The 18,455-nt window shown below is 42.8% G+C and overlaps 1 protein-coding gene across 3 annotated transcripts in view; it reads left to right on the top strand.

Annotated features, from left to right (window-relative positions):
* Positions 1-18,455, top strand: part of MAP2K5 (mitogen-activated protein kinase kinase 5) — a 128,919-nt gene that overhangs the window by 95,016 nt on the left and 15,448 nt on the right. For all 3 annotated transcript variants that reach the window (XM_032699902.1, XM_032699901.1, XM_032699903.1), the window contains 2 exons: positions 12,463-12,524; positions 14,859-14,904. In XM_032699902.1, the coding sequence (XP_032555793.1) occupies positions 12,463-12,524; positions 14,859-14,904 (108 nt within the window). The remainder of the gene's footprint in view (positions 1-12,462; positions 12,525-14,858; positions 14,905-18,455) is intronic.

The raw sequence follows: 18,455 nt of genomic DNA, 5'->3' as shown, positions 1-18,455 counted from the left end.
GTTGTTCCTCTGCGTTTGCCAATGGGTTGGAACGGAGACATTCAAGTCTTTAACGTGGGTGATTTAAGGCAAAAAAAAAAAAAAAGGGATTTTTAACAAGGAGAGAAAAGTGATGTGTGAGCAGGAAAGCGTCATCTAATAGTTTTTGTTCAGTCAGAAGGACAGAATAAAAAGTTGGGGTGCAGGAGATGCAGGTGGGAGCAGTAGGCTGGGTGTCAGGTGGCAAACATCCCATTTCTTGAGTAAAAAACTCTTTGCTTGTCCCATCTCCTTCCCCAGCTGAGGTGGGAGCAGGGTCCCAGCTCTTGACAATGGGGCAGTAGCTGAGGCCAGACTGCTGCCAGTTTTGCTTTATCTTTACTATTTAATAAGACATTGATGCCAACTGGGAAGTTCCAACAAGAAAAGAGGAGCCATAACTGTTTAAAGACTTGCCTCAGCCTCTGGCACAACGTCACTGCCAGCTCATCAGGCTGAGGGTCTCAAATGTGCCATCCAGCTACTTCCACCCTGTCCCACATGTTTGTTGAGCTTGATGTGAGCCAAGTCCTCAGTCTGGGTTGTGTCTCCATCTCCTTGCCTGACCCGCTCCCCTGCAGTGAGTCCTTTCATTAGAGAATGACTTCATGCCTTAGCTGAACTTCTTTCCCAAACTGCCATTTGGGCTTGGAGTGATGCCCTCAAATCCAAATGAGCAAGTATCCTTTGTGTAAAGGAAAGTTTCTCCCAGTCTCCCAAATCCTTGCCCTGGCTCTTTATGGTGGTCTGGTTCTTTGGGTGCTTTTGAGGCAATTCTGGTTCTTTAATCTTTTCCCATCCATCATTATTCCTGTTCCACACATCTTTGAGGCGTGGAAATGTCAGAGCACCTGTGCTGTGTCTACCACCACCAAAAGGCCTTCTCCATCCTCAGGGTGGTCAATTAAAGATGCTCCTATTTTACCTGTGTTTTCCTTCTTTTCAGTGGGTCCTTGTGCCTGAATCTGAGCCGGCTGTTCTCAAACACAGCCCTAAAGAGCTCCTGTTATGGTAGATTACAGTTGGACTTGATGATCTTAGGGGTCTTTTCCAACCTAAGGAACCTTCTGGCAGCTTTCACATCTTGTCCTCAGGATTAGGATTGCTCCAGTCTTCTCAGAAAAACTTTAAGGAACTTTGTGCAGCCTTTAAACATCCAAGTGCCGAGGTAACTTCGACATTAGCATTTTGAGATGTATTTTAGTTTATTTTGTGTCCCTCAGCTCGCCACAGAACCATTATTCTCTTGAGCTGGTGGTTCAGGATGTGCTCTGTGTGTGTGGGCACGTTAAGGCTCAAGGTGACAGAGCACAGCTCAGCTGAAAGTTCTTTAAGTGCCACTGGCTTTGTTTTGAACACACTCGATGTCTAAATGGAACTCGCCTTCCACAACATTTAGAGCCCGGGGGAAGAGCAGAATGAATGGGCTCTGTAGTGTAGTTTGCTCTGTGTGTATTGTTAGGAGGTCATTTAATAAGATATATAATGTTTAGGTGGTGGTTGGCACACCTGGAAGTGCGAATTCTCGGCCTGACGGTGTCACGGAGAACATTTATATTAAAGGGGTTTTCTGAGCTAGCTCATGGGTAGTGCTGACTTTAACAGCTCCTCCTGCCTTGTGTACAAAGACTTTAGGGCAAAATGTGTTTAACTTGTGACTATTCTGGGGTTTTTTTCTTCTGTAAGAAGGGGAATGGCAGGAGGACCTGCTTGTGGGGTAAAACTCTTCCACAGGAGGACCTGCTGAGTGGAGAAGTCTCTGTGCTCCTGATATTGCTCAGCTGTTGTTGCCACCATGAGCACCGAGGATTAGAAATGCTTAGTGTTGTAAGACTGATTATTTTGGGTCAAATTTTGCCCTTGGCTCTGAGGAGATCCTAAAACTCAAAGGAGGAGCAGGGCCCCTACTCCTACAGGAAGCCCCGGATACTGGTGCCGAATTCCCCACCTGCCTCGATGACGATCAGAACAGCAAGGGATGATCTGTAGGTTGCCTTTTCCAAACAGATGGGGCACAGCAGTGCTCCCATCATGGCAGGGCTTCTGGGTGAGCCACAGTGTCACAGGATAAGGGAGCAGCAGATCTGCCAGGGTGGGATCAAGCTGCCTCAAGAACCTGCAGTCTCCGCATGACTTCGTGCCACGGTGGTAATTTGTAGAAATTGTTGCGAAGTTGAAAACTGGGTGGTTTTTTCCAAGTCCCTTCACGTGTATTTTGTTTGTTTGTAGTTTATATATTAATATTTCTCGTGTGAGGGAGAATGATTTGGACTTTTTGGCTCCTAAAATTATGAACCAGGAGCATTTCCTGAAATTGGGTCTTACCCCAGTCCTTCCCCCTGGACCCAGCTGAAAACTCCAGAGCCTGACACAGGAGGACCTAAAAATGGTTTAAAATGATGAAATGGAGACCTTGATTCTTTCTAGTAGTTGCTTGTTATATTGGTATTCATTGGATTTTTAGAATTGTTCCACCAAAATGCAGTGGGAATCCAAGTTAAAGTTCATTCATAATCATTAATTCATGGGATTAATTAAATTCAGCTGCCCAGAGAAGCTGTGGTTGCCCCATCCCTGGAAGTGTCCAAGGCCAAGTTGGAGGAGCTTGGAGCAACCTGGGACAGTGGAAGGTGTCCCTCCCCATGGCAGGGGGAGGGACTGGATGAGCTTTAAGGTCCCTCCCGACTCAAACTGTCCTGGATTCTGGGATTTGTCAGTGACTGCACTAGTTAAGAGGTTGTTTCTCTGTTCTTTAACTATCTTTAACTTTCCTCAGACTCTGTAAGATGGCATACTATGGAATCAAAACTGTCCATGGAAGTTTTTAGATGTTCTTCGCAGTGAGATTTTTGGAGCCGGTTTGAAACTCTCAGTAAAATATATGAGACGTGGTGGGTCACTTTGGCAGCTTAAAAAGCCTGTTTGTTCATTTTCTAGGACCCAAATTTACTTTCAGCAATTCTGCAGGATGAATAAGGGATTTGAGAAGCAGGAGAACTGAACAAAAAAAACCTCAGGCACGGGGGTTCTTCTCAAATCCCAGCAAACTGTGCCTGATGTTTGTTGTTAAATGATGTTATCGGGCTGTTAATGACATCGATTCTGGGATTATTTTTTAATGGCAGAATTAGTGTTGGAGCTTTGTGTGAATAGGGAACACGCCTGCCAGAACCTTTATTTTTTAACATGTGGTGACTTATAGTGAGATGTGATCCAGCTACAAATAAGACACGCTCATTTAAGCAAGTCCTAATTGGAGCAGCATCTCCCACCATGACAAGATTCCTGCTCCTGGTCCAAAGATGAGGATGCACTCGTTGGTAATGGAGTTCATCCTGCCACAGCCAGCAGTAAAGGCAGGCTGCTGTTATTTGAGAGCTGAGAGTCATTTAATATTCCAGCACTCAACTGAGTTTGTCTCCAACTCCAGGAAATGCTGCATGGGAAGCGCTGAGCAGCGCAGATGATTCCCATTGGGAAGGACGCGCGTCGCTTGCTGCGCGTGCAGCCTTTCCAGAACACTCCTGCATGGAGGGGAGTGGAGTCAGGCTGGAAGCAGGAGCTGCTGCCTGGCTTGGAAGATGTCCTAGATGTTGTCCTATCTCTCATGGTCATGCAGCCAGAGAATTTGCCATGGAGCAAGATTGTGCTTCCCAAGCACGAGGTGCAGTTTCAGGAAACGGTGAAAAGTTTTTGTCTCGGAATCTGTTCCAGATGATCATTTGGAAATACAAACCACAGAGCCCCAGGAGCAGCTGGGGGGGCTCAGCCTGGAGAAAAGGAGGCTCAGGGGGGACCTTCTCACTCTCTAAAACTCCCTGACAGGAGGGGGAGCAGGGAGGGGTCAGGCTCTGCTCCCAGGGAACAAGGGACAGGAGGAGAGGGAACGGCCTCCAGCTGTGCCAGGGGAGGGTCAGGTTGGACATCGGGAAGAATTTCTTCCCAGGAAAGGTGATTAGATATTGGAAGGGGCTGCCCAGGGCAGTGGTGGAGTCCCCTTCCCTGGAGGTGTTGGAAAAACATGTGGATGGGCACTTGAGAGCAAGGTTTAGTGGTGAGTTGGCAGTTGGGAGTTGATGATCTTAAAGGTCTTTGCCATTCATTTTGGTTTCAAAGCTGCCATGGTTTGTCTCACTGCAGTGGTGATTTAACTGTTGCTTTTGGTTTATTTGCTTTTAATTGTATTGAATTAAGGAGGAAAAGAACTCAGTTTTTGTCTGTCAGTTTTAGGTAAGTTATTTGAATGTTTGGACAACATTCTCAGGGGCAGGGGTGGGATTGTTGGGGTGTCCTGTACAGGGCCAGGAGTAGGACTCTGATCCTGATGGGTCCCTTCCAACTCAGGATATTCCATGATTCTGTGATTGTATTATTCCAACTACATTAGAAGCTTGGGGGGGAAAGGCTTTCAAGAGCAAATCCCGTTTCTTACAAATAGGAGGCAGCATTGCAAAACCTGCCTGTTTTAAGGAGTCAGGCAGAAATTGAGAAGGAAAATTAATTAGTTGTCCTCACAAATCCTTACCCTGATAGCTTCATGAGTAAGTAGAGAGAAGCTTTCCATGAGTTTCTTGAGCATTTCTGTTAAGTGCCCCCACAGAGATACTCGGTCTCACAAGACTGCAGTTTAATCTAGCTCAAGGACTTTCCAAACTCCACAAATCAAAGACCTCTTTTTTTTTCTTTTTTTTTTTTTTTTGTCTCTTTTTAAATCCTTACTCTAGAAACGTTCAGCAGCTTCAGTTAAGGCTGGTGGGGTGCTAACGCTGAGCTGTGAAGCATTTCAGTGGCAATGTATTTTCCAGTTTTCCTCTGGAAAAAAATGAACTTGATACATGTAATTTGTAGAGTTGTTTCTAGTGGTTTTTTTACACGGTTAAATATATCCCTCCATTTATTGCTATGGCACAGCCTTAAAAATTCACAGGATGTTCAGCTTGATCAAATAACACGATGAGTGTTTCCTCTGGAGTCCTGAATTCCTTAACCTTCCACATCAGTGCTGCATTTCGCTCTTGCTATAAATGAAGTAAAAAACTCCAAAGGCTCAGAGTGAAGCGAGATCTGATTTTTTTTTTCTTTAGGAATTTCGCAGATGTTGATTTAAATGCATGAAATCTGAAAATTTGTGGAGTTGTGAAGATTTCCATAGGATATACACACATATCTCTGTGTGTGTGTGTGTGTGTGTGTGTTCCCAAACCCACCATAATTTGTCCTGTGTTAAGTTGGTTTAGGGTATAGTTTTATGGAGACAGAATCTGTGACCTTACTAGTGTATGAGATTCAGAGACTTATATAGGAACAAGGTAAAACCACAGGTAGGAATTGCTGAATAATTACCTTTAGACCAACCTGAGCAAGAACCTTCCCAAGAGGGCAAGCTCATTTAATGGTTCCTAAAACTCAATCTTGTGGATGTCAATGGTCATGCTTGATTATTTGCAGCAGTGTTTTATGAAAAAGCAATAAAAATGCATCGGGAGGGTACGGAGGAAGGAAGGGAACAACAAATGGGTTTAGTTTTTCCCGGGGTCCCCTCGGTGTGCGCAGGTAGAGGCCGCGTTTCACGCTGCGGTGCCTCAGCTATTTGAGATGTGTTTGAGATGTGTATCTACCCAAACACTGCCGTGCTCTGCTGCCTTATGATCGACCAGAGACCGGCAAGGAGAGGCAGAAATTCCTGCATTTGTTTGAGAGAAAAAGCAATTACAGTTCCAGCTAAAGGATTAACCTGTTTTTCCTGGCTTATTGCCGGGCCCTTCCGAGAGCCCCAACCACAGGCGAGGGGGAGAAAATGCCTCGTCCTACACTCTGGATTGTTCCTGATCTTAATTACACTCCTCCACTTCTTCCCTTCCCTCTTCTGGGCTCTCAAAAATAGCCCCCAAGTAGCAAAATCTGCAGGAGTAACAACCAAATAGCCCCAAGTACCCACTGACTTATTTAACCGGGAGCGTCCGCGCGTGTTCCCGACCAGCGGAGGCTACTGGTGTTTCCAGGAACTTTGGGAGCAGGGAGCACTGCTGAGAGAATAGCTGGTCCTCACGTGATTTGGGGTGTTAAAGGTAGGCTGAGTGTTTTGGTGGATAAAACACTGGCCTTTCGACCTTGGTTCCCATCCAGCTGGAGATCCGGAAATAAATGAGTTTTCCTGCTGCCACTCGGATCCCGGCGGACAAAACTTCACACCGAAATGCCCCCGCGTATCATTTGTCACATTTGGCACCTGCTGCTAAGAAAAGAGCAAGAATTGACCTGGTGCTGAGGTGTAATCATCCCTCACCTTCCTGCTGGGGGCGGGAGCAGGATGGGGACAGACCCAGAAACGCTTTCAAGTCGGGGCCTCTGAGCCACCTCCAGCCACCGCCGGCTTCTGCCAACTTGTTATTTGTTGGAAATCACCTGCCATTAGGGTTGTGCAAAGCTTTGAAGTAGATTGGCTAGAAAGGCAGAAATGGATTTTTTTTGTTGTTGTTTTATATATATATATATATATATATATTCTAGGAATGCTGTGGAAGAAAGTTGTCCTTGTAGGAGTAAATCTGAAGTCAGAAATGGATTTTATTTGTATATATAGATATCTTTTTTAGGAATGCTGTGGAAGAAAGTTGTCCTTCTGGAGTAAATCTCAAGTCAGAAATGGGGTTTTTATATATAGATAGATAGATATATCTATATATCTAAAATCAGGAAAGTTGTCCTAGTAGGAGTAAATCTGAAGTCAGAAATGGATTTTTTATATATATACATATATATTTGTTTATTTGTTTATGTTTTTATATATTTATATATATAAAATATATATTTATATGTTTATATATATATATATATATATATATATAAAATCCAGAGAATTAGTCCCACTGTGAATAAATCTAAAGTCAGAAATGGATTTTATATATATATATAACATCCTGGAAAGTTGTCCTAGTAGGAGTAAATCTAAAGTCAGAAAAAGATTATAGATAGATAGATAGATAGATAGATAGACAGATAGATAGATAGATAGATAGACAAAATCTTTTTTTAGGAATACTGTGGAAGAAAGTTGTCCTTGTAGGAGTAAATCTCAAGTCAGAAATGGATTTTATTTGTATATATAGATATCTTTTTTAGGAATGCTGTGGAAGAAAGTTGTCCTTCTGGAGTAAATCTCAAGTCAGAAATGGGTTTAGATATATATATATCTAAAATCAGGAAAGTTGTCCTAGTAGGAGTAAATCTGAACTCAGAAATAGATTTTAGATAGATAGATAGATAGATAGATAGATAGATAGATAGATAGATAGATAGATAGATAAACTCTTTTTTTAGGAATGCTGTGGAAGAAAGTTGTCCTTGTAGGATCAAACCTGAACGTGTCCAATATTGTCATTTGCTGGTCTCGTTGTAACCACATTTGTTACCTGTAATTGCACTTGGCAGCATTTCTGGTGCATCTAAAACTTGTCTGTCTAAAATGAAAAATCACTGTTGGGCCACAAAGTAAAATACAGCTCCTACAGAAAAGTAAATATATTTTTTGAAAGCTCGAGCAGAAGAGAAACCGGAGTGCATAAAAATTCTTTAATCCTGGAGATTTTGTGGGCTGAAGTGCTAAGCCAGAAATGCTTTGTGAGGCACAGACATTATTTATTAAATAGTGCCATTTCAGCATCAGTGGAGGAGTTGCAGAACAGGAGTATGTGCCCAGAGGAGCCGATAATTCCAAAGGCAGGGAATGCTGGGGAGGCCCAGAGGAGAGAGGAGCTGGAGTTTGGTTTGCTGGGTTCTGGTAACTTCCCTCCTGTGGCCCTGGAGCCACAGGACCATGGCAGCTCCTTCTGCACGAGCGCTGCAGAACAGCAGGAGCCGTGGGGAGTGGGGAAATTTAACCCTTCCCAGACAGGGAGCCAGCACAGGAGAGGCAATAAAACCTGTTTGCACCCAGGGAATTCCCACCTGGGAATTCCAAGCTTTGGTGCCCCACAGAGTTCCTCCAGGGACGTGTTGGTGACTCTCGTCCGTTGTCCCACGGGTTTGCTCTCCCTGAGCTGAGCAGAGATGCTGGAAATAAATCGTGCCCAGCAAACCCACCAAGATGGATAAGGCACCGTCCCCCTTTTTTTTCTGCCCAGTTTGGAGGTTTCCCAGGATAAATTCTGGCCCTGAGGGAGGAGGGAGGAGGAACGTGGGTTTTTGGTTGGGGGCTTTGCCGTGTCCGCCCTGAAGGTTTTAGGGAGAAAGCTGAATTTGCTGATTTTCCTGTTAATAGGGAGGTTCTGGGCTTTCTCTTTCAGAAAGGATGTGAGAAATCTCAGCCTTCCAGTTGTTTTGAGAAAATATTTTGCTCTCAAGAAATTGTATATCGGGGGTAAGACCCCTGAAGGTGTGTAAGGCCTGGGATCTTCAGGTGTATATTGGCAGACCCCCAAATTTCGTTGACATGAGAATGTTTTCAAAAAAATCAGCAGCTCCCAGCTGTATCTGTTGAATGTGCTTCTTGAGTTTATCCATGTAAACCTTCAAGATAGAAAAAAAAAAGGGGGGAAGTTGCCTTATCTGCGTTTGTTTGTGTGTTTGTTGGACATTACTTATCTCCTGAGCTTCGGTAGGATCTCTGCCTCTGCTCTGCTTGGGCAGAGCAAACACAGCAGGAGACATTTCAAATAGTAGGTTTGAGGAGTAGGTGAGGATAGTGCTTGGATGTGTAATTCAAGCTCTTATTGCAAAGGTTCCAGAGGATTGGTTGGCTTCTGGACACACTGTTAGGTGGCTCACTCTTCCTTTGTTCAGAAAAAAAACAAGATGCAGATCCTAATGTTATTGCTGCCTTCAAAAGAGAGGGATTTGGGAGGGATTGCTCTGTATTCTCATTCTCACGTCTTCATTTAGATAATGTGGCTTCCCCTGACTCCATGGAAGTCAATAAGGTTTATCCCAGAGCCTTGGCACTCTATAAATTAAATATTAGGGGCAGTGTTTGAAGTTTAAAGCCCTCCCTCCTCCTGCTGGCTCAGATTTTCTGCCGCTGTGCTTTTTCCTTTCTGCCTGAGCACCTTGCTGACAAGTGCTAATAACAAAATGCCAAGAGAGGGTCCAGTTGGAGTTACCACACATTAAACATTCTGAACTTGTCCTTTTGCTCATAGATTGTGCATAATTAATAATTAAACGGTTTCAGTTGTAATGGGTTGACCTCCTTGAACTGTTCATTACTCACAAGGCAAAGGCATCACTCAAACTTTTTTTCCTCTTGCCCTTCCCCGGTCTCGCTCTGTGTGCACAGTTGGACTGGTTTGGAGAAAGCAGAGGCTGATCTTGTCTTCTCCTGCAGCAGATCCCAGTTATGGAAATGTTGCTTGGATGCTTAGGGAAGCTTGGGAATAATGGTACATTGACCTTTACAACTGTTTGTGTCTTTCCTATCATTTTAGCATCATCCCCAGTATCAAGGTCTTCGTGATACTGGTCAAAAGATATAGCAGTTACTGAGAATGGAAGAACCATTTCCCAGTTTAAATTGAGTACATCTATTCTTCTCTCCCTGAAAATCTTGGGGTTTTACTTTCTTTCCCTCTTCAGTGTGATTTCATGGGGCAGGTGGGGAAAATAAGGCAGGTCATGAGAGTGCAGCTGGACATCCCTGTGGTTGCATCAAATGTGACTGTATTGCTTGATAGAGAAATGTAGCTTTGCTTTATTTCCTTATATTCCCATCTCTTTGAGTGTCAGACAACATCTGGGGAACCTCAGGATACAATACAGGATGTATTTGCAGATCCTGATACTTGAGCAACCTGGTCTAGTGGGAGGTGTCCTCGAGATTCAGCCTTGACCTCCTTGAACCTCCCAAAAGGCTTTCAATTTTTCAGGCAAATGTGCAATGAGATTGAGTGTGCCCAGTCTAAAATCCTTGGGATTAAAGCATCTTGTTTCCATACCGAGATCCAGTGAGTGTTCATGTCCACCCTTCCACCCACAGTCTTTTCCTGAGCTCCCGAGAGCAAACCAACCGAGGCACGGCCGTGGCCAACAGGGCTACAGCAGTCCAGCATGGGGTGGAAATACCTGCACTGAACGGAAAAAATGTGCCCCAAAAAAAGGAGAAAAATAGGATTTAACATTTACTTTCACCCAGGTGAAATTTTGTCAGGCAGGAGCCCCTTGTCTCTGGCTGTGCTGCAGGACAGGAGCTGTGTGGTCCAGGGTTTTATGCCGACGTTGGAACTGCTTCTCCCCTTTGCCTGCATGAGCCCATAGGGTTTGGATAACCAGAGCAGGATGCTGGTGGCTCCAGAGCAGCTCAGCAGCTTCTCCTCCCCTCTCATGATGAGGTTTCACTCGATTATGGGTCTGTCATCTCCTGTGAATGCAGAAATTATCACCTCCCAAATGAGTGTGAAGTGCCGCTGCCCATCCCGATCCCCAGCGCGGCCCAGCCAAGCTGGCAGCCCTGTCACGGGCATGTTTGCCTTGGAACCAGCTCCTCACTTGCATTTTACTTAAAATAACCAGCAGGGATGGATTGCTGGGCAGAGCCAGTTCCCCAGGGAACGGCCTCCCATGGGCTGTGATACGTGCCCGGAGTATTTCCCACCTCTCCTGCTTTGGGTCCATCCCGGTGGCTTCAGGTGGGAGCCCAGGAAGGCTGAGCTGGGCAGGAGAAGAGGATGGTGGGGAGAGGCAAAACCTGCTGGGCTCCACATGAGCAAGGTTGGCAATTTCTGTATTAATCTGGATAATTTAGTTCTTTGAAGTGGAGAAAGTTTAATTGCACTGCTGATTTCCTCGTGTTGCCTCCACTCTCCAGCACAAACCCTCCTCTTATTGCTGTCATTTATAAGTTTGGAAACAATAACCTCTCCTTCACCCGGTCTGAGTTCAAAGAGAATTTGGGCATGTTCTATCAAACAGCTCCCTGTATTTAATAGAAGTCTTTGAAAATTGTAAAGCAATTTTGCCTTCTCCTTTTCCTCCTCGGTTACTTTTGATTGAATTGTATTTTCCAGCAGTTTCCAATTGTTGGGATTGGAAACAAAGCCTTAATAAGAGTTCTAGTTAATTTTCTGTCTTGTAATTACCGATCTCATTTTTCTGATAATTGGCCACAGCAATTATATGTATATTTACTAATCACATAGGAGGCTCTGCAGTCGTGTCTATCTGCCACCATTGATAATGGCACACACATTGCAGAGGTGCTTTTATCATCTTCTTTTTTCCACTACATCAAAGCTATTTCCTCGCCTTCCCCATAATGAATACATGCATGCATTTGACACAGTTGTGTGCTAGAGAAATTGTTTGGCTCCCACCAAATGCTGCACGCTCCGAGTTTCTTGCCTGCAGCGCTGGAAGGTTGTATGTAATGATATATTGCTCATCCAAATGGCCAAAGCACTCCAAAGCACAGTGAGATTAAAATAAGTCATTCCTTTGTTAATTTAAATAGGTGCATGTATCATACTTTGCAGGGTACTTTGTGGAGGGATGTCAGGGAGGAAAAAAGACGCCGAAAGGTATTTTTAATAGCAAATGAGAATAGATGAGAATGGAGTCATTTGCAGCTGCGTGTTTTATGTGGCTCTCTTGTTCCAACTGTAGGTCTAATGAGATGACACTGTTAAAGTACTCTGCAGTGTAATTTCATTACATCCTGAGCTGTTACACTATAAACACAGTGGAGCTCTCTGTCATTCTTGGAAAAACTCCTAAATTCGTAAAGCCCTTCTTTGCAAATGGTGCTGTTGTTTGTTCCCTGTTTGGAAGCTTTTTTTTTTTTCCCCTCTCTCTTATGCTCTTAATTCTCTTTTTTTTTTAATTTTTTTTCTTTCCTGAATACTGGCTGGTTGTTTTCTACCCCTAGCCTGGTAAATTTTTTTTGCTTTTAAAAATTCTTTTGCCTTTTCAATCCTACCCAGACAGCATATGAGGACAGGCTCTAAAATGAATAAGTGTAAATAAACATGAGTGTAAATAAATAGCGAATGCAGGGAAAGAAACAAAGGTCAACACAAGAATAATTTCACAGCTCTTTGTTAATTACAAGACCATTTGTGTGTTACTTAAATAATCATTAATTTCTCATTTACACTTTCCCTACCTTCCTTTTTACCCTGTGGCTATCATTGTCCTTTTTTCACCTCCCCTCAGTGTCTTTCCACATGTTTTTACCCATTGTGTAATACTCATTAGTTGAAATTCAGTGTTTTATAACACGTTTCTCCGAAGAATTTGTACCTTTCTCCCTCAAATTCTCGGTGTGAAACGGGGGCTTTTTGGTTATTATTCCTCGGGGTGGGGGGTTTTTTTGTGGGTTTGTGTTTTGTGGTGGGTTTTTTTTGGTTTGTTGTCGCTGTTTTATCGCTCTCCTAAAAAAACAAAAACCACAAAAAACCAACAAAAATTCTCTTTTTTTGCCTCGTGCCTGCGCTCCTTGTTCCGCTGCAATCCCAGGAATCGCCGGTCCTTCCAGCCGGGGAGTTCTCGGAGCCATTTGTACACTTCATCACTCAATGGTGAGCTCAGTTTGCAAACATGCCATGCCCTGGATGTAAATGATACATGTCATTAACTCCACAGCTCCCCGAGACCTTATGGCTTTCCTTGCATCCTCTCCCAGAGAACAGGGACTTGGGGGCCTTGGGCAGATGGGGCAGCAAAGCTGAGCAAACTGTTTAAATTATGTAAACGTTATTTACACAAAGGGTCGTAAAAGTACTTACAAGGGGGTTATTTTTTTCTTTTTTTTTCTTTTTTTTTTTTTAATCCCTGTTTTAATAAACCCTGCCCTCATCGTGGGGGCTGAGACTCCCAAGAATTCATCGAGGGGAGGGGGAAAGACTCAGCAAAAACTCGTGTATAATATCATCAGTCAGTGCTTTTAGAAATATTTCTTGTAAAATTGCCTCGATATTTAAGAAGGCAAGAGGCCTTGATGAATTCATTGGCTTCTCAGTAAGTAATTTTTACTGAGAGTTGTGGTTTAAAACACACCACTGGGTATATTTTCTGTCCTTAAAACTGAATAGTTCATTGAAAACCTTTTAAATTAAAGGAGAATTGGGGAGAGGAGGAGGTTGTAGAATAAAGAATACGGTTCTTGAGTGACTCGAGGATACAAATCCTGAGGGTAAGACATCCAAAAGAAACAAAGTGAAGGGGAAAAATCCCTTTTTAGCCTTCACACTGCCCCGAAAAGAAAATGAATAAAGGGCAGGCATTTATGTACAGCAGAGAAATAAGCTTGAATTTTGGAAAAATAGGATGTGTTTGAGGGAGGAGGGTCTTTTCTGTGACCGTGCACAGCCAGGGCTGGATGTTCAGCTGTGCTAAATGAGATGGAGCCATCCCGGTGTGTTGGAGAGGGAATCCTGCTCCAGGGATGTGTCCTGCTCCAGGGATGTGTCCTGCTCCAGGGATGTGTCCTGCTCCAGGGATGTGTCCTGCTCCAGGGATGTGTCCTCCTCCAAGCCCCACACGGAGCTGTAGGTTGGACTCTGCACATTTGGGGTTTTCTACCATATTTTGGGGCCGCTGCAGCGAGGGTGACCCAATAACTCTGAATTTCGACTGGATAATACAGGAGAAAGTACCTCTCAGGCCTGTAACAAATCCAGGCACAAAAAGCAGTCTGATGATCGGTTAATTAAAGGAACTAAATAATTAAAGTTTGTGTAACAGAGGCCTCAGTTTTCAAGAGTTTCAGCTTACAGAGGCCGGGGCTGTTCGGAGGGTTCTGCAGCACAACTGCTGCCTGTGGAGCTCCACGTTTGGATCCTCCCCCCAAAAAATTGATGACAGGCCTTTAAAAAAAAAAAAAAAAAAATTGAGGCAGAGGGAGGGATAACCTGTGTTAAAATTTCCACAGATGTCAACCTGAAGCATAACTGATGGTGGTTAATAGCCTTGTTTTCCCTGGGGACGCAGCTACTTTGGACTGTCAGATTAAACTGCTACCTCAGACAGCTTGTGGGACTTGATTATTTGAGGGGCTTGTAGTTGTTTGGAAGGTAAATTGTGTCCTTAATATCTCCAATTTACAGCACAAATCACCCAGCATTTTCTATATGATGTTATATTAGCTGTGCTTTGCAGTGGGAGGAATTACTGCTTACAAAAAGCAAATAATATGAAAGTGTATATTATTTAAGCAATCAGTTGCTAATAACCATGAGGGATGTCAAGTGAGCAGCATCCCAGACTTTATGCCAGTTATGCCATAAACCCTGGCTGCTTGGATTCAATCCAATTAGTCAGTAGGCAGCTCCTGATGGTCACCTCTGTGCCACGTTATTGTGTTCCTCCATGCAGCTCAGCACAGCCTTCAGGAGCTAATTGCACCTGTTGCATGGAAAACTAGGACTGTTTGGATGAGAAACATGATCTTATAAACAGGTTAATGCTGGGTAATGAACTATCACCCTGCAGGGTGATGGAAATAAATGGGAAAAAATGAAGGTAGAAACCCCAGGGTGTTGCGTGTGCTCCCGAAGCTGTTCAGTGGTGGAGTTGAGTCTCCCACCTGTTTGGATAATTCTTTGTGTCATAATCCCCAGAAAAATGGGAATCAGCTCTCCCTGTGCTTTCTGAGCTGACTGGATTTCAGTGATCTCTGTATTTATACACTTTCCATGGTTACAAACGTCCTCCATCCCACAAGGGAAGGCTGGGAGGGAGGGAAAAATCCATATATATTTTGGCCAGTCTTCCATCAGCACCTGATAACGTTAAAAAAATACATCAAATTTCACTCTGTGATAAAAGAGATATAAAAGATAATTCAATATTTAAACATGTAGAATAAATGAGCAGTTGCTTTTATTTTATATTTATTTTGTTGTATGACACAGCATGAAGAAGCAGCCAAAGGAGAGACCAGCACCTGAAGATTTAATGGTAAGTGAAAACTCAATTTTCACTTCAGTCTGTGAATACTTTTTAGTCATTTGTATAGAACTGTGTCCATTTTTTCCTGCATTTTTCAGTATGTACAGATTTCAATCTAAACTGTTTCTGGCTTGTGCAGCAGTTCCATATTTACAGAGGGCACCCAAACCAAAGGTGGAATTATGATTCCACTGAAGCTGTTGGGTATTTTGCTGTTCACTTGTGATCTGGGGAGCTCACAGAGGACTTTCACAGCCAGTATCGAGTTTCAATCAAAACCATTTTGATGCTTAATACACTTTTTTTTTCCTCAGTTTGTATGTCCAGGGATTAGAGCTTAATGTAGGTCACTCTTTGTCAGCACTTGCCATCTTAACCTTTCAAAATGTGAAGACTGAAAACAGAGGATATGGTCAAAATAGTGTTATTTTAATTAAATGCAGGAGCTGCTGTTTTCACTTAGATTCATGGAAAATGAAATTATATTGGCTGCAGAAGATTGAGTTAATATTTGGCTGTGCTCTGTCCATGGGAGGGTTCTCAGTGTTGGAATCTGAGCTCGGAGACCACTTTTTTTCCGCTGGTAATTGTCATTTTTTCAGGGAGGCAATAACAGGCTACCTTCTCTCAAGCTGGTCCCTTGTGGCTGTGCATTTAGTGCTGTTTTGACTGTTTTTAAGCAGCTAGAAAAACACCATATCAAGCAATTACTACAAATATTTACAGCAATTTATATTGTAGCTAAGAGTCATAATCCCCTCTGACTCACATCGAATATCTTTGATTTTTAAATGTCATTACTTTTCTTCATGTGCTGCTTCCTGTAACTTGGAGCCTTATGGAAAACCGTCATATTTTCTGGGGATGAAGTATCTAGGAATAATTTTAGCATAGGAATAATTTGAATGTAGGAGTAGTTCTAATGGATTTTAACAAGATAAAGACACTTGTGCGTCCTCTCATTTCGTGCTTCCACGCTGGGAGCTGCAAGTAGAATAAACAAGTGTTTCTGTTGCAGCTATTCTCTAGTTAAAGGCTAATCTCTGAAGATGCCCTGGGGCAGGTATCTCACAATCCTAGTCTCAGCTGAGATCCTGGTTAGGGAAGTATTTAACTGTGAATCTAATTTTAAGGATATTAACTTCACCAGATCCACATTTGCAGTCAGGTACCTACTTAAAACACCTCAATAAAATGAGGCTTCGAGTTTCTCAGAGCCCCTCCACTTTGGGGTGGTGTCTCCTACCAAGGGGTCACCAACCTTGCCTGATTTTTGTCTTTTTTTTTTTTTTTTTTTATTAACTTTTGATGGTTGGGAAAATTCTTGCAGTTAGTCACATCTGAGAAAACTTGGAGCAGGTTCTGGAGACGTAGACACATTTACCTCATGCACTATTCTGCCATGGCTGGGTGGCTCAGCTATTAAAACAATGGAATGGGGGTTCATAAAAACCTCTATCTGTTTGTAAATGCACGTTTGGGTGATGCAATAGGCCTGCCACTTATAAATAAAACATCTGCAGATCCACAGACCCCCATAAGTATATATGTATGTTTGGAAGCAATAACACCACTCCAGGGTGTAGAGCCATAAAAACGAGGCCAAAGGGTGAGTGCCTGCAGTACCAGGGAAGTGCACAGATTTATCTTTACAACTACATGCCCTGGAGTGTGCTAGTCCCCCTTTTAAGGAGGTGTTTTGTAAAATAATTTTGAAATTCCAGCAGCTCTAGAAGGGAAAAAAAAAAAAGAAAATAATAAAAATAAGCGTTTCTACTTTTTAAACAAAATCTTTTGTTTAATGCATTCCCTCCCCCCCTCGTTCTGCTATTCAGTGATAAAGGAACTTGTAACAACAAGTAGTAAAATAGGAGGGAAAGTGCTGGTGAAATAAAGCAGTGACCCAGTCCTTGCCTGCAAGACCCTCATCACTGCCCTAAATTCCCTTCTCCATCTTCATGGGCTCCCAGCATCCTGTGCTTTCCATACCACTCTCACTGTTAGCTCAGAAGCTGCTCACCAGTCAAACCATTTATGTTCTTGCTCTTCCCCAGTCTTTTTTTATTTATAAAACTCACATGCATATGTACATTAGCATGATATGTCTGTAACACACAGATAAACACAGTGTATCTGTACATACATGTGTGTGTATAAATTAATTTATATACATCCACTTGAATTTAAAATGTAATAATTTATGTATTGGTTAATAATCAGGGCCAGATAATTAATAAACAGGGCCAGAAGAAAAGCTGTTAAATATCACAAAATCATTTAGTTTGGAAAAGACCTCCCAAGACTGACCTATCACCCCCTTATCACCCAGACCAGAGCAGTGAGTGCCACATCCAGCGATTCCTTGAACACAAATATCCTCTGAATTCTAGAATTTCTCACCACAGTATCCTTCTAATTCCTTGTCATCCATCCCTGAAACATCCATGTGGTTCTGGTGGGTGGATGCAGTGGACAGAGTGATGTAAATACTGGAGGATATATGGAGTGGGTAGAGTGATGCAGATACTGTCAGTGAAATTTTGAATCATCCAAGGTCAGCTGACTTAAATTAGGGTAGGATTCCCCCTTGTTCATTGAATTTTGGGTTTTGTTTTTTTTTTTTAAAAGCAATGTACCAGCAAGGATAAAAGGTATAACCCATAATCATCGTGAGCTCCAACCAAAGCTGCCTCCCCTACGGACTCCAACCATCCTGGAAGTCACTATTTTGTGACCAGTTTGGTATAATTAAAGACTGAAAGCAAAACGAAGGGAGCAGAACATCAATCTTTTTCTGCTCTCCTGATAATCAGGGAATTGTTAAATGCATTTTGAAGAGCTGCCTGGCAATACCTGGAGTGCCAGAGTGGCAACTCCACCAGAGCCACGGGGTGACACAGGGATGGATTTACCCTCTCTGGCATAGAAATCCTTTTCTTACAAAAGTCACAATTTTGTCAGAAAATAGGGCCAAAGCTGAGACTGTGTGAAATTCCTGCATAAAGGAATCCATGTACACCAGGATGAACACCAGGTTTCCATAAGAACTGGCCCAAATTGGGTTCCTGTATTGATTTGTTTTACTATTTATTTATTCACTCACTGGCCTTTCTTCCATGTACTCATCCCCAAAACAAGATATCATGGACTTTTCTCTGTTTATACATAATCAACTAATTGTTTCAAAGTATTTCAAGTTAACAGGCTTGTTCCACAGGAGTGAAAAAAAAAAAAAAAATTAATTCAGCAAGTAATGAGAGATTTGTCCATCCAGGGAAAGGAACAGTCTTTAGAATTTACCAGTGGTTGTTCTAATCCTACTCTAAACTTATTCTAACGTGCTGCTCTTTTATCCCCAGTTTGTTCCCTCTTTAGAGTAGGGCATAGAGTCAATTAAATTGAATATATTCCTGTATTAGCACAGGGAAGGCTGCACATCTTTGCATGTTCCTCTCTCTTCTCTCCCTCTCCCCTTCCAAGATGAAAATCTCAACAATTCTTCCGTATAAAGATATTTTTTTCACCGTGAGCTTCCATTTTTTTTGGTGTAAAACATGGAG

This window comes from Chiroxiphia lanceolata, chromosome 12 (genome assembly GCF_009829145.1).
Source record: "Chiroxiphia lanceolata isolate bChiLan1 chromosome 12, bChiLan1.pri, whole genome shotgun sequence".
NCBI classification, from domain to species: Eukaryota; Metazoa; Chordata; class Aves; order Passeriformes; family Pipridae; genus Chiroxiphia; species Chiroxiphia lanceolata.
Note: the sequence above shows the minus strand (reverse complement) of the source record. Positions and strands in the feature narration are given on the sequence as shown.